Here is a 12,849-nt window from a genome sequence, read left to right as displayed (position 1 = left end):
TTTCCTCCACTCGTCTCCTGCTTTTTTCATTGTTCCTGTTTGAAAACCAAACTAAAGGCACGAACGTCACGATAAACTACGCGTCTCATCAAAAGCTCCTTTCTTCTCCCCTGCCCCCCTCCACTGTGGCCTTTTTAATATTTATTTATGTATTCCTTTTGTCCATCCAGCTGTGCTTTGATGTTCCAGCAAGTCTCAGTTTTTATCCAAAGACCTCAGAGACTCATTGCAGGAATTAAACCATTTGCCTGCTTTTTTGCACATTCTCATCAGAGCTTTATGTTTAATAATCTTGCAGGCAGGTATATACTTTGGTCTTTGATTTATTTATTGGTATTAATTCCTTGTTAGTTCCACATCGATGTATCCCAGCCGGTTAGAAACATGCTTGTGATCTGGTGCCGTCCATGTTTTCTCCTGATGATTACGCTGACGTGCTGCTCACTCTGCACCAATCTGGAGATTCCATCATGACCTACAAAGCTTCTTAATTTCTCAAGTCTTTCTCTTATTGTTGCACCTCCACTTCTAACATCACCAAGAAATTCATGATTATCTTAATGAATCTGATTATCTTGATAGGTGGAAGATGCTATTTACCTGAAATCACACAAAGGACCAATTGAGAATGTGTACAAATTATCAGATGTTTACCATCAGTAAATCTTAGTGCACCTTTTTTGTTTCTAATGCTGACCAAGAGCCAAACTGGGCCTGTCTTAAATTCTTAATATCCATTTCCACTGATGTGCTGTGATCATAAGCCTCTGTGGCTTCACCTTGGTCCTGTCTTTATATTCAAGTCTGTACAACAGCCGAAGAATTCATAAATTCTTTTAATGAATTTATTAAAGTGTGTGTAGCGTTATCTGGAGTGTCTGGCGCCGTGTAACAAAGTGTATTTTATATACCGGTAATCCAGATGTCTCGTCTCACAAAAAAGACTATTAACACATACAAAATTCATTCCATTTCATTTTTCAGTCCATGTTTACAGTGATTAAATGGATCAGGTGTAACAGCAAGTCCTGTGGGATCCTCTGCTCACTCTGCTTCTGTCCCTCCAGCCCCTGATGCCTGTAACATGGGCAGTCTGCCTAACGGAGGCTGCGAGTATCTCTGTCTGAAGGCCCCACAGATTACAGAGCACTCCCCCAGGTACACTTGTGCCTGCCCTGACGCCATGGAACTGGGACCCGACATGAGGCGCTGCGCCGTTGGTGAGTGGCACCAGACTAACCAGACTATGGCTGCAGGGAAGAGAGCCGATGTAGTGGTGGAATGCCTGAATAAAACCGGGTCTGTGTGGAATTTGACATTATAGATGAATTTTTGTCCTGTCCAGTTCGCCCCAGAACAACAACGATGCCTCCAACCACCACCACGACCACCACCACCACCACCTCTGCAGCCACCACCACCAGCACAGCCACCACCACCACCACTGCTGTCATGACAACGACCTCCAGCACCACCACCAGCACATCAGAGGCTACGACAGTCAGACGCCTGACGACACACGCTCCCAGGAGCACGTCCACGGAGCAGCCAGGAGCCACGTCCACCACCAGCACGGAAACGACGGGTTTCAGCAGCACGCGTCAGGCTCCCACCTCCACCCGCACTCCCCGGGTGGCCCCGGTGGCCCCCAACAGTATTCAGAGAGAAAGCAACGGAAACCTCTCCCACAGAGGTAAGAATCAGTGGTGCTTTTATTTTGTAAGTTGTGCCGGTTTTCCACTTTTCTCTGGCTGTTCCTTCCTTTTCATTCCTTCTTCTTCTTCTTTCACACACACGTGCACACTCGCATGTGTACGGCAGCCTGCTCATCGCTCGCTCATGAGCAGCATATAACAGATCCGTCAGCGCTAACGGATGACAGTCCCCTGCGTTCTTACCTGCCACCCTTCATCACTCATCCTCACTTCCTGACAGGCTCTCTCCCTCTCTTTGTCTTTCCCCTCTAACTCTGACAACGTTCTTTGTTCCTGCACCACCCTCTACGGGCGCGACGCCACCGATTGAGTTTGCTGCGCAGCCGCAAATGGTGACAGCGGAAAGATTTTTACCGAGACCTTGACAGTCCCTCCAGTATTTTACTAACTTTTTTTGTGGTTATAGTTGCCAATAGTGCCTGATTTAGAGGTGTTTGCGTGGTTTACGGCCATATGAGGCTCACATTTTGAGCTCTGGGGAACATCAGAGAAGTTCCACTCCAGAATGGAGCACTAGTCTATGTGAATAAATGTCAAGAACAATTAAACATGACCGCATGAGGAAACTGTATATAAGAGTGCAAAACAAAAGGAGGTGGAGACATTGTGGGATGGAAGGACGCAGTGGAGACATGAACAGTGCAGAAAAACGCACATTGGCCCGCTATCAAACGGGGATGCTGGGAGAACGGCCTCACGAGACGAAACGGAGGACAATTTGAATTTGGGAAAACAGCTTTAGCAGCCAGAATGTGGTGTTGCCAGAATCCCTAAGAAGCAGGAAAGTGTTTCCTCAGTCTCTGAGGTTGTCAGCATCTTCACTGCAACACAAGCGTTCCAGATGAGAGGGGGAGCAGACACGGACGGGAAAATGGGGCACGAGCGAGACGCGTCTCCAAACCCACGGGCCATGTGTTGTAATTTTCGACTGAGTGCACACTGTCAAGTTTGCCGGCGTCAGCTGTTAGGCATGCGGAAGCGCCGCGGCCGGCTCGGCGCAGCAAAGAGGAACCAGGAGTTTCAGGGAAAAAAGGCAAACCACAAAGTTGTGGCACATAAAAGTCCAGAATGGATGCCCGCTGCGGCTCGTCGGATTTTTTTCTGGACAAAAAAAGAGTTTGTGTAATGAATTAATCAGACTTCTGCAGCCTAAAAGCCCTCCGATAACAGCAGTGCTGGTGAAACGGAGAGCTTTTACTTTTCTTTAAAATTTTAAGAATTCCTCCATAAGTACTTCATTTATTTTATAGGCTTAGCCCCCCCCTCCCCATTGGACCTCACCGCTACTTTACAAGAAAAGCTAAACTCAGTTCTGCTGACTCAGGCTCTAATTCAGTGCTGAGAGATTCCCCACTGGGCCTTTTGTTGTAGTATGCGTCCGGGTGGATTCCCAAACAAGCAATTTACCTTTTTATGGCTGACTGTCAGAGATTTGGTGTCTAAAATGCATTTGCACTTCCCATCTGGTCCTTATGTCATGGTCACGTTGTGTGTCGCTATCCAGAATGGCCCAATCAGTATGCACTGTGTAGCACAGCCATCTCTTCTGACTTCATTATAACCACTTGATCACACTTTGGCTAATAGCTAGCCTGCTGCTAATTGGGTTGAGGAGCTGGATTAATTGAGACCAGGGCAGATGTTTAAAGGATGCAAATGTATGCTGTGTTCCGTTTGATAATCAATACAAAGACACGTTGTGGTGAAAGATGCAGGGTGTCTCGGTTCACCTTCAGTGTCCCCTGCAGTACTTCAGAAGCTCATTTGAAAGATGCATTCCTCTGGTATGAATTTGAATGTTATTTGCAAGTATTTTTATGCATTGTTCTTTCAGAGATGGGCTTTATTATATTTCAGCGAAATCATCCATCTTTTGTGCACATGAGAGCTCCTCAAAGTGTCACTCGAGGTTCTCTATATTTGTTATGCAGGAAGCCTAAAACTGAATTCTTTTGCCTATTTTTCCACTCTTTTCCTTCTTAGCTGGAAGTGATCACTACCTCATAGGGAACAACATCACCGTAGCTGTTCTGGGAATAGTCATTCCTATCGGTGAGTACTCCTGCTGCTTTCTGCTCGCCTGCTCCGCTCTGCTTGCTCCTTTGTCTTTACTTGTTGCTCTAGTTGTGCGTAGTGTTTGCATGTGCAGGGCTGGACTGGTGTGTTTGTGTGTGTGTTGGTGATTAGGAATGTTTGGATTCCAACTGATTAAAATTTAACGTTTTAAGATTCAGTTCAGCTGAAAATACCACGGAGAAAAAAGTCGATTTCAGCATTAGTGCTCATGTTCTTGTGCACAAATGACTAGTGTTTAAATGTACCAAGGCTGAGAAGGTTATCAAACAACAATTTGGCTTAAAGCATTATGGGTAATGGAGTTTACCATTCAGTAATAAACAGGCATTTAAATGTGCTCATTAGGTTGTTATTCACGAGAAATCCACTAATAATGACCGACTCTCCCCACTGTAAAACCAAATATGATTTTGGTAGATCTTACAGCAGGTTTTATAGCTTTATTCCATAAAAATCAGAAATTACAGACGTGTAGGGGGCTAATACTTTAATCAATAACCTAGAGCAATGTCACTAGCAAACTAACTCGGTGCTCAGATTGTAGCAGCATACTGCATGTCCCTAATTAACATCTCTTTCATCCCTAATATTGAAGCCTTTGACAAATTATGGGAGCTCTAAAACATTTGCTCTCTTTTCTCAGTGATGGAGATATCAGCTCATTAAAACAGCCCCTGAGAGTATTAACTCTTCCTCCTGCACCCCTCATTGTGTCCTTCTGCCACTCACTGCTGCCATAAATCCCCTCATTTTGTATTTTTCCACAGATTTGAAACAGTAATTATTGTTGGAGGTCCACAGGGGCCAGATTTCTGCAACCCAGTTCTCCACTCACGCTAATTCACCGTGCCCACCCACCGCTCTCCGAGAGGAAAGCAGCCGACCAATTACTGCTGTTGGTTTTTAGGCTGTTTCACTGAAATGAAATCAGACTTTAGAAATTTCAGTTTTTAGTGTCTTTTATGAAAAAGAACATCTATGAATTTGAGTAAAACGCCCCCGCACACGTGGATTAAAGGTGTCCATGCGGCAAAAGGGCAATTAGAATCAGAGGGGATGTAAAATGAAGGCTATAGGCGTTAAACAGCATAAATACCCCCCCGCCCCCGGCTGCTGTGTCTGCAGAAGCGCTGATTGCCTTCGGCGTGCACTCTGCACACACAGGTCCGACTGGGCAGCTAAGCAGCCATGCTGATATGATAATGGGATGAGAGAGGCAGTTTATCTCAAATCTGCCCTCCCCCCTTTCCCTCCCTCTTCTTCCTTTGTCTGTTTGTCCACACGAATAACATCCAAATGCATTTTGAAATTGCTGGATTCAATAACTGAGTGTTATGAGTTTGATATTTTGTGTTGCTCTGTGTTCCTGCAAGTGCCGTGCAGTTATCGGTTTGTGCAATTGTTGTTTTTTCACACAGTATTTGTGCGCATTTTCTACTGTGGTTTGTGCGTGTGTGTTGTTGTGTGTGTAATCATCGTTGGGATGTTGGCCTAGAGACGGATGGATACATTCAGGCTCATTATTTTCACCCTTTACTTGCTAATTATGTGCCATAACACATGCTATTACCACAGATTATGGAAAACGGACAGATTTTTATTTTCTCAAAGGCGAAACCCAAATATCTACATCGCCCTCTAGTGGCTGATAGCAGTAATATCGCGCCTTGCGGATGTTTGACTGGCGTAATTAAATGTTACCACTTAGGTATTCCAGAAAATAGTGAGCCCTGAGTGTGCGGGTGAATATGAAAAGTGTGTTTGTAGCTGGATGAGTGCTTAAAGCGCCGCTCTGTGTCCCCTGGGCTGTGTTAACGCTCCGGCCGTGTGTTGTTGTTGTGTGTGTGTTAAACACATGCAGTCCCTATCCTTGCCACAGTGGTCATCGGATTACTCTGCACCGGCGGTTACCTGGTTTGGCGCAATTGGCGGCGCAAGAACACCAAGAGCATGAACTTCGACAACCCCGTTTACCGCAAGACCACGGAGGACGACGACGACGAGATCCACATCGGGCGACACAGCGAGTCCATCGGCCACGTGTACCCAGCAGTGAGTGGCAGCCACAGTCAGCCATTCTTAGCACTTCCTCTAGGGGGCGGCATCACAGACAGCAATTCCCACTGGTACTCGGGGGCGCCGATGCTCTCCAGCAGCAAATGAAAGGCAGTTTGAAATATTGCAGATACGCAGGGATGCGCAACACCATTGTTGCACGCGGCCTGGAAAGAAAGAACAGCCTTGCACACGCCCACTTTCACACAGGATTTCTAAATCATCACTGAGGTTCGCGCACATTCACCAACGCGTTACATCCACCGTTGTGTCATCTTCATGACCGCAGTCATACAGTACGTCCATTTTATCATCGTCATCACCTTCTTATCGCCAGCCTCCCATCAAATCGTACATATTAATGGATGTCGACGTGTTTGTTGAGGTAATTGGGAGATATATGTTCGTTTTATTTCTACACGGTCACACAGAAGCAGCTGGCGTGCTCGTCACTAGACAGCAGCATGAGAAATGCCAGCACACGTGTGCCACGGTGAAGCTCAGACAGCATTAGATACACATATATTTATGTTTTTTTTAAAAAAGCATTCATTTCATTTGAGAACGATGCCTGAGAGGACGGCAGAGGACAGGACAAACACACAAAATGGATCCATCCACATCACCGCCGAGTGAGTTTTAAGCTTTTTAAGCTGAAATTGGGGATGAAATTGGGAGCACAAATGAGAGACAGCAAAACAAAAACAAAGAGAGAGAGAGAGTATTTCTAATATCCCGCCGTGACTTCAGCTGCAGGATGGCCCGATCTCTCCTGCTGGTGCGTCTTTGTGAAGTGTTTATGGAATTATTGAGCGGCGTGGAACAACGGCAGCTGCGTTCGGAGCCCCTCAAAACAGTGTATCAGAGCGTGTTGTCATCATATCGTTAAGTGTTGAATCCATTTTTGTGTAAAAGAAAACAGCAGAAGGCTGCAAAAAAGGATTATGGCAAGGGTGGGTGGGGGGGGGGGTCTGGCGCTTTTAGTGGTTGGCATGGTAACACAGTTTTCTTTGTGTGGTGTTGCTCTAGAGAGAGGAGGAATTCTGGGTATCTCTGGCATGATGACAGGCTGGAGATGACACACACACACACACACACACACACACACACACATAAACAGGTGCACATCTGAGTCATTAATATTCAAGGTCGATACAGCCACCCTCTGAGGGGACTGAACAGTGGCTTCTGTGCTGTCTCGCGCTCATGTGTCACTTGTATCCCCCTTATTGTTTTCTACTTTTTTACTCCTCCTTTCCACCGCCGCTCCCTCCTTCTCTCGCCTTCGTTTGATGGCGAGGAAATCAGGTTGGCATTATGCGGGCCACACATTTGCAGCCACAGGCGAGGCTCGCCGCGTCCCCCGCGCTGAAACAGACCATTTTGGAACGGGAAGAGGTGAGAGGCGGGAGGTGAGGAGCAGGAGCCGGGGACTGTGAGGGAGATTAAGGGAGTGACGGGAGAAGCTGCGCCGCGCGGACTCGTTTTCGCCGGCGCTGTTGACGCTCCGCCGCGTTCCTGTTTCTCTTCCTTTGTTCTCCGCTCACCCTGCTGTGCTTTTTTCCATCCCTCTCACCTCTGTCCCGCCTTCACCAGCTTGCTGTGGTAACATTTATTTTTTTATCTGCTGTTTCCAGCGCGTGGCACTCAGTCTGGAGGATGATGGTTACCCCTGAGGGGGGGCTAATGTGCGCTGCACCCTCCCCTCCTCTCACCACAACCTCTACATCACTACAAGGAGGGCAACACGACACAGACGAGATATAGAGAGAGGAGTCCTCACTTTGACTCCCTATTTGGGAAACGGGGATGGGATTTTTCTCTCCATGTTTGCTCCTCTGGAATAACAACATTAGCATGACTACTCGCTGTATTTACGGTGTCTGTTGCACTCCTCTCTTCTGTCTGCCTCTTACTAGCTGTAGTGGTGTGTTGAATGCTGCTTGATGACTTTGTTCACACTAACCTCATTTGGCCGTCTCAGCGCACATTGTAAATAGGAGACTGTCTGCCCGCTGTAGGGGACTCAAACTGGCATTCAGCATTTTTAATTCCACAGATCATAACTTTGTTTCTGTGTTTGATTATGTAAATATGTGGGCGGGGTTGTCTCTCTTTAATGCACTAAAGGCTTACACAGAGTAGTCATCGGCCATTTAATTAAATAAGTGATTAAGGCAAGGTTGAGATGCAAAACAGCGGAACAACTAATAAATTAGGATAAACACACAAACGCAAATTTACTAAAACACGTGACGAAAACGCACCTAAAAGCTTTGACCACTCAAACAGAAAATGCTGGCTCCTGTAATCAAGCAGGATGGATTTTTCCTCTTTTTCTTTTTTTCTTCTTTTTTTTTTTTTAAGCCGGGACTCTCATCCGTTCTGTCAGATTTGCCCCTCGGCGCGCCACATGCAGCCAAAGCTAAGAATAGCCAAGGGGAGAGGAGTCAGGGAAAATGATGGCATTTACCTGCATGTTTGGAGGTGAGTTCAGGGAGAGTTTCCATTTTTAGAAGGATCCGTGCCACGAGAGGCTAGTGCCTACTAGCAAAAAGCAGCGGGGCAGAAAATGCAATGGATTATGGGTAATTTCTTGCGCCAAGAGTTGGAGGCGTGGCTGCTCCAGGTACAGAATTTGGCAGATTTACAGCTCATTTGCACCGCGACTGCTTTAAAATATGCAAATGGTGCCGACTTCTGTCATGTATAAGTGTTATCAAAGTTTAAACAGCCCATGAAGACTGAAGCCTGGTTTTGATCCCTCTTCTTCAGCCTTTTTATTGTTAACATTGCTGCTGTAAACGTCCACTGAAGAGGAATGATGTCACTTGTGCTCCTGGCCTTGTTTTTAATATGCATTGATGCGATCTGAAAGATGTGCACGCGGAGGAAACACTGTAAACCAGCGTAAAGAGCTCATCTTCTATTGGCTCGAGACACACTTCCAACCCAGCCTGATGGGATCCGGGCCCAGTGATTATACCGCCTCACTGTCTCACCGACTACGAGCAATCACGTCAGGAGAAAAGCCGAAACCGGTCTTGAAGCATAAATTGCTGTATTCCACTTGTCACTATCGTTACTGGGTATTTTAGAGGTTCCTGATTTCTGAAACACTTTTAAAAGTTAACTGCAAATATACAGTAGTCCTGCAAAAAACTGGTCTTCCTTACTTTGTGTGTCTAGACGACTACAGTTAAGCAGAAACACAATAGGATGTAAAAAGTCTTCCAGTCTTCTCAGAATCGGCTCGTCTTGATTAATGGTAGTTACAGCTTCTTCTCCGGCCTCCTGGGACAGAGGAAAACGCATGCCAAGACAAAAAAAGGGGCAGAATTTAGACAAATCTCTGAGCGATCAAACACCTCTGTGGCCAGAGGATGGATGGAGGGATATGTATTTTTGCGGATTTCTGCTGATGCCGTGTCGCATTAATGGGGCGTTCGCTCCTCGTCTCCCTCAGAAAAATGACACCTCCTGCCCGGCGCCGTGCGCGCGGCGCGAGACATAAATTATAGCCCGTTCCATCAAATGAAGTGAGGCTGAGCACAAAGGCGGGGAGAGGCTTCACTCTTCATCTTAATCTTTTACAGATGAAGTCAAATAAAAACGCGTCGCGTGGTGGCGGCGAGCGCTCAGCCTCGCTCCGCTTTGCTGCGCTCTCGGGCACGTCGAGCTGTCCTTCCGTCTGGCGCGCGTGGACTTCATGCCTTCCCATCCTAATGGAAGAATTAAGACGAAGTCGCCGAGTAAACAGCCACAGGTCGGATTTGGATACGAAGTGCAGATGAAACAATCGCGACGCCGCGGCGCGCTCGCTCCTCTCACATCATGTTTGCTGCAGGCCTAATTGGGATCCGTTCTGAGTGCTTGAAGTCGGAGTATGAATTGCTTATTTATTGAGGTTACTGAGCCTGATGTTGTAGAAAGCCTATTATTGCTCCGGCGCAAAGACAGATTGGCTCGCTCGGTCTGCAGCCGCGTTGATACCAGGGAGCCGGCTTCATTCATCATGCTGTAATTGTGGCGGGTAGACGTCCCTTGGCGCGCATTATTAATTTGAATATATAGTATTTTAATAAAATGTAAGGCTTATTGGTGCTATGATGGCAGAGCAATCACGCTTTACTATCGGTGGGCTCCATGAGACCCAGACTGCTGTTATTGAGCCGAGGAATTGAACCTCCTATTGAAGAGCTGGAGGAGTTATCTGCGTGGTTCTGCTGCTTCCTGGATAATCCAGGTGTGTTGCTGCGTAGAGAGGGGGGCTTTTTAAGCTGAGCTGTTTTAGTCGCAGGGCTGCTTTCAGGGTGGATATCCGTCTTTCCAGAAATGTCCTCTTCCACGTTCCTCTGTGGATTTATCGTAAAGCGTCGAGCGCTTCAAGGACCAAATGGTCCGTAGATCTTTCTGCTTCGCCAGAGCAAATTCTAACCGCCGTACTAACTGGGTTCAGTAGTTTTCTCCTAACAAAGCCTGAAGTGTGCTCCCAGTTTTAGCCCGTCCTCCCGCTCGTCCTCTGCTTCCTCTCTGCACGCTGCTTCTGTCTGTTCCTGATCCAGACGGAACCAGGACGCTCCTTAGCATCACTCGCCAACCTCTCCGCCTTCACGTCTCCGCGAGCTTTGGATCGCTGAGCTGGAGCTGGGAGAGCGGCGTCAGCATGGCCGCCTCCGCGCTCTCATCCCCCTCACCCTCCCACCTCCATCTTCATCTGTGACATCCTTCCTTTCAGCGAGCGATCAGTTTCCAGGTCGACACAAGCACACTTGAAGGATTGAAACACTGGAGCGACCAATGAACCGTCTGGATCCTGAACCAGCGGGACGAAGAGAAGCGGCGCTTCATTCAGGCCTCGCCGCTGGACTGTTTTCTCCATCGTCGCGTTTGGACTCTGTCACACGTTCTAAATGCTGACGTTCTTTGTTTTCCATGTTCCAGTGTAGAATCTGGGGGCAATATTTTGATAAAAATCAACACTGTTGGGCTTAAAACCGTCTTTTTCTTATTTGATGAACTTCAACCCGAGTCAGGTTTGACAGAACTACCTACGTTTTGTTCCAGAAGAATCTACCTGGGTTTCCATCCACCCCACACTCATGTGAGCGGCTTTTTTTTTTTTTTTTTACGCTGTTTGTTGCACAAAACTTTTCAAGGAGCCTTCTGCACTGTGTAAAGAGAAAACACTCTTAGGAGGGGAGAAAAAAGGTGAGGGGGGGGGGTTAGTCCAGTGGTACGGTCCGGTGGTTTTGAATCCTGACTTGTAAATACATTTTCATACGGCAAAAAAGAAAAACAACTTTTTGATAATGTTTTAAGTCTGTAAAAAAAGCTGTACATAAACCTCTGGGGGGCAAAGGAGTGTAGACTATATATGAATTTATTTGAACACGAGAGCACTGGATTTATTTACTACTTGATTGTAACTACGATTAATAATCTGCCAAAGTGTTTTTATTTAACTTCTTCCTGTCCTTCTGCTCCGTTTGTTTGTTGCTTTTTAACAGCAGAGTTTTAGCCGTCACACTGTATTTACTTCCATCGGGTAGATTTCCTTGTGCTGTGTTTTTGGTTTTTTTGGTTTTGCTTTTTATTTTAAAGATCAATTTTAATTTATTGGTGCCTTGTTTCGTGCTCCTGCGTACTTTCACTTTGGTTCCGTGTTCCGTGCGTGCGTGCGTGTGCGTGTGTGTGTGTGAGTGTGCGTGTGGGAGGCGTGGGCGGGGGGGGAGGGAGGGATTGGAGGGGTTAGGGGGGAAAACCTTAGCTTCTGTACTGACATGGATTACCTGTACTGTATGCCAAAATGGTCTCACCCACGTTTCTATGAAATCAAGTTGTTGAGAAATATCTCTATATATTGATATATTAAATTTATAAAAACTGTCCCACGATGCGTCTTGGCTCCATCTGGCTTCTGTGAATGTTTGGTTGAGAATCACACACACGTGCTGCACCCTAAACATCCTGACGCAGCTGGAGCGCCGAGGCTGCCTTTGGAAGGTGCAAAGAGCTCAACGCTTATCCAGGAGAACTGCGTGATGAGTCCGAACAAGCCGCAAAAGTCACTGAGCACCTTCAGGACCCAAGAACAGTGACTGAATACGTACCTTTGGGTCATAATCGGGAACAGAACAAACTTGTTTTGAAAACTGGTGACAACCAGAAGAGCGAGCGACGAATTTAAAAGCTGCTGACACTCAGCTGAGCTACGTCATCCAGCACGTTTAGCAACGCGTGGCATAAATAATGCGTCACACACCGTTATCAGAGGCCCACGTTATGGGACAAAATGACCGACTCCTTTACAAGCCTTGGACAGCTCAGCAGTCAGGGTGAACTGACCCTACTCAGGGTAATTAACCATCAGCTAGATGATTCTACATAAACCGTCTAATTCATTTCTGGGCTCTCAACCCTTTTTTTTTTTTGGTCTGAGTTTATGCTGGTGGATGAAAAGCTTTTGTTTTTAGAAAAGAGAGTAAAGAGGGAGGGAGAGCCGGAGTGTGAGGGTGAAATGGAGTGACAGTATAAGCTGGAGGGACAAAGTGGCAGGAGACGGGGGATCCCTGGAGTCCCTGGAGAGTTAAGTGAAACGACAGCTCCGCGGGGGGGCTGATGGATGAGTCGGTGGCGAGAGTCGGCTGAGGATATCGAAGCTCTTTGGCCTCTCTGTCGTCAGTGTTGCTGTGTGCTCTTCATTGAAGATTCAGCCCTGCCAGTTCCCCATTCTGTCATCTCCCGCAGCACCACTCAAGCTCCACCAGAACCAGAGGGACTCGGAGGATCAAAGGGTTCGGAAGGTGGTGAGTTCTGTCATGGGCTGACCCCTCTCATTTCTCCTGCAGTTATCTCACTGGTTTCTCTTTATTGTATTTATGGACAGTTTTCTGTTCATGAATATCACCACAATATAACCATGCATCAAACGTCCCCGTCCTCTGGCCATTGTGGCTTTTCATCACGACACATATCTGATAATATCCTACAAAACAGATTA

General features: G+C 46.8%; 1 protein-coding gene across 4 annotated transcripts in view; it reads left to right on the top strand.

The window, feature by feature from the left end:
• The window catches only part of lrp8 (low density lipoprotein receptor-related protein 8, apolipoprotein e receptor), an 86,872-nt gene extending 75,312 nt beyond the window's left edge, over nucleotides 1-11,560 (top strand). Inside the window, exons 15-19 of one of the 4 annotated variants that reach the window (XM_011615113.2) lie at nucleotides 1,068-1,220; nucleotides 1,346-1,693; nucleotides 3,699-3,767; nucleotides 5,671-5,843; nucleotides 7,484-11,560. In XM_011615113.2, coding sequence (XP_011613415.2) covers nucleotides 1,068-1,220; nucleotides 1,346-1,693; nucleotides 3,699-3,767; nucleotides 5,671-5,843; nucleotides 7,484-7,522 — 782 coding nt within the window. In that variant the 3' untranslated portion in view covers nucleotides 7,523-11,560. Of the gene's footprint in view, nucleotides 1-1,067; nucleotides 1,221-1,345; nucleotides 1,694-3,698; nucleotides 3,768-5,652 lie in introns of all 4 variants that reach the window. The other 3 variants (XM_011615112.2, XM_011615111.2, XM_011615110.2) reach the window with 3 other exon arrangements.
• The last annotated feature ends 1,289 nt before the right edge of the window (nucleotides 11,561-12,849 follow it).

The sequence above is a fragment of the Takifugu rubripes genome, chromosome 20 (genome assembly GCF_901000725.2).
Source record: "Takifugu rubripes chromosome 20, fTakRub1.2, whole genome shotgun sequence".
NCBI classification, from domain to species: Eukaryota; Metazoa; Chordata; class Actinopteri; order Tetraodontiformes; family Tetraodontidae; genus Takifugu; species Takifugu rubripes.
The sequence above is the reverse complement of the archived record's forward strand: the minus strand, read 5'-3'. Positions and strand labels throughout refer to the sequence as shown.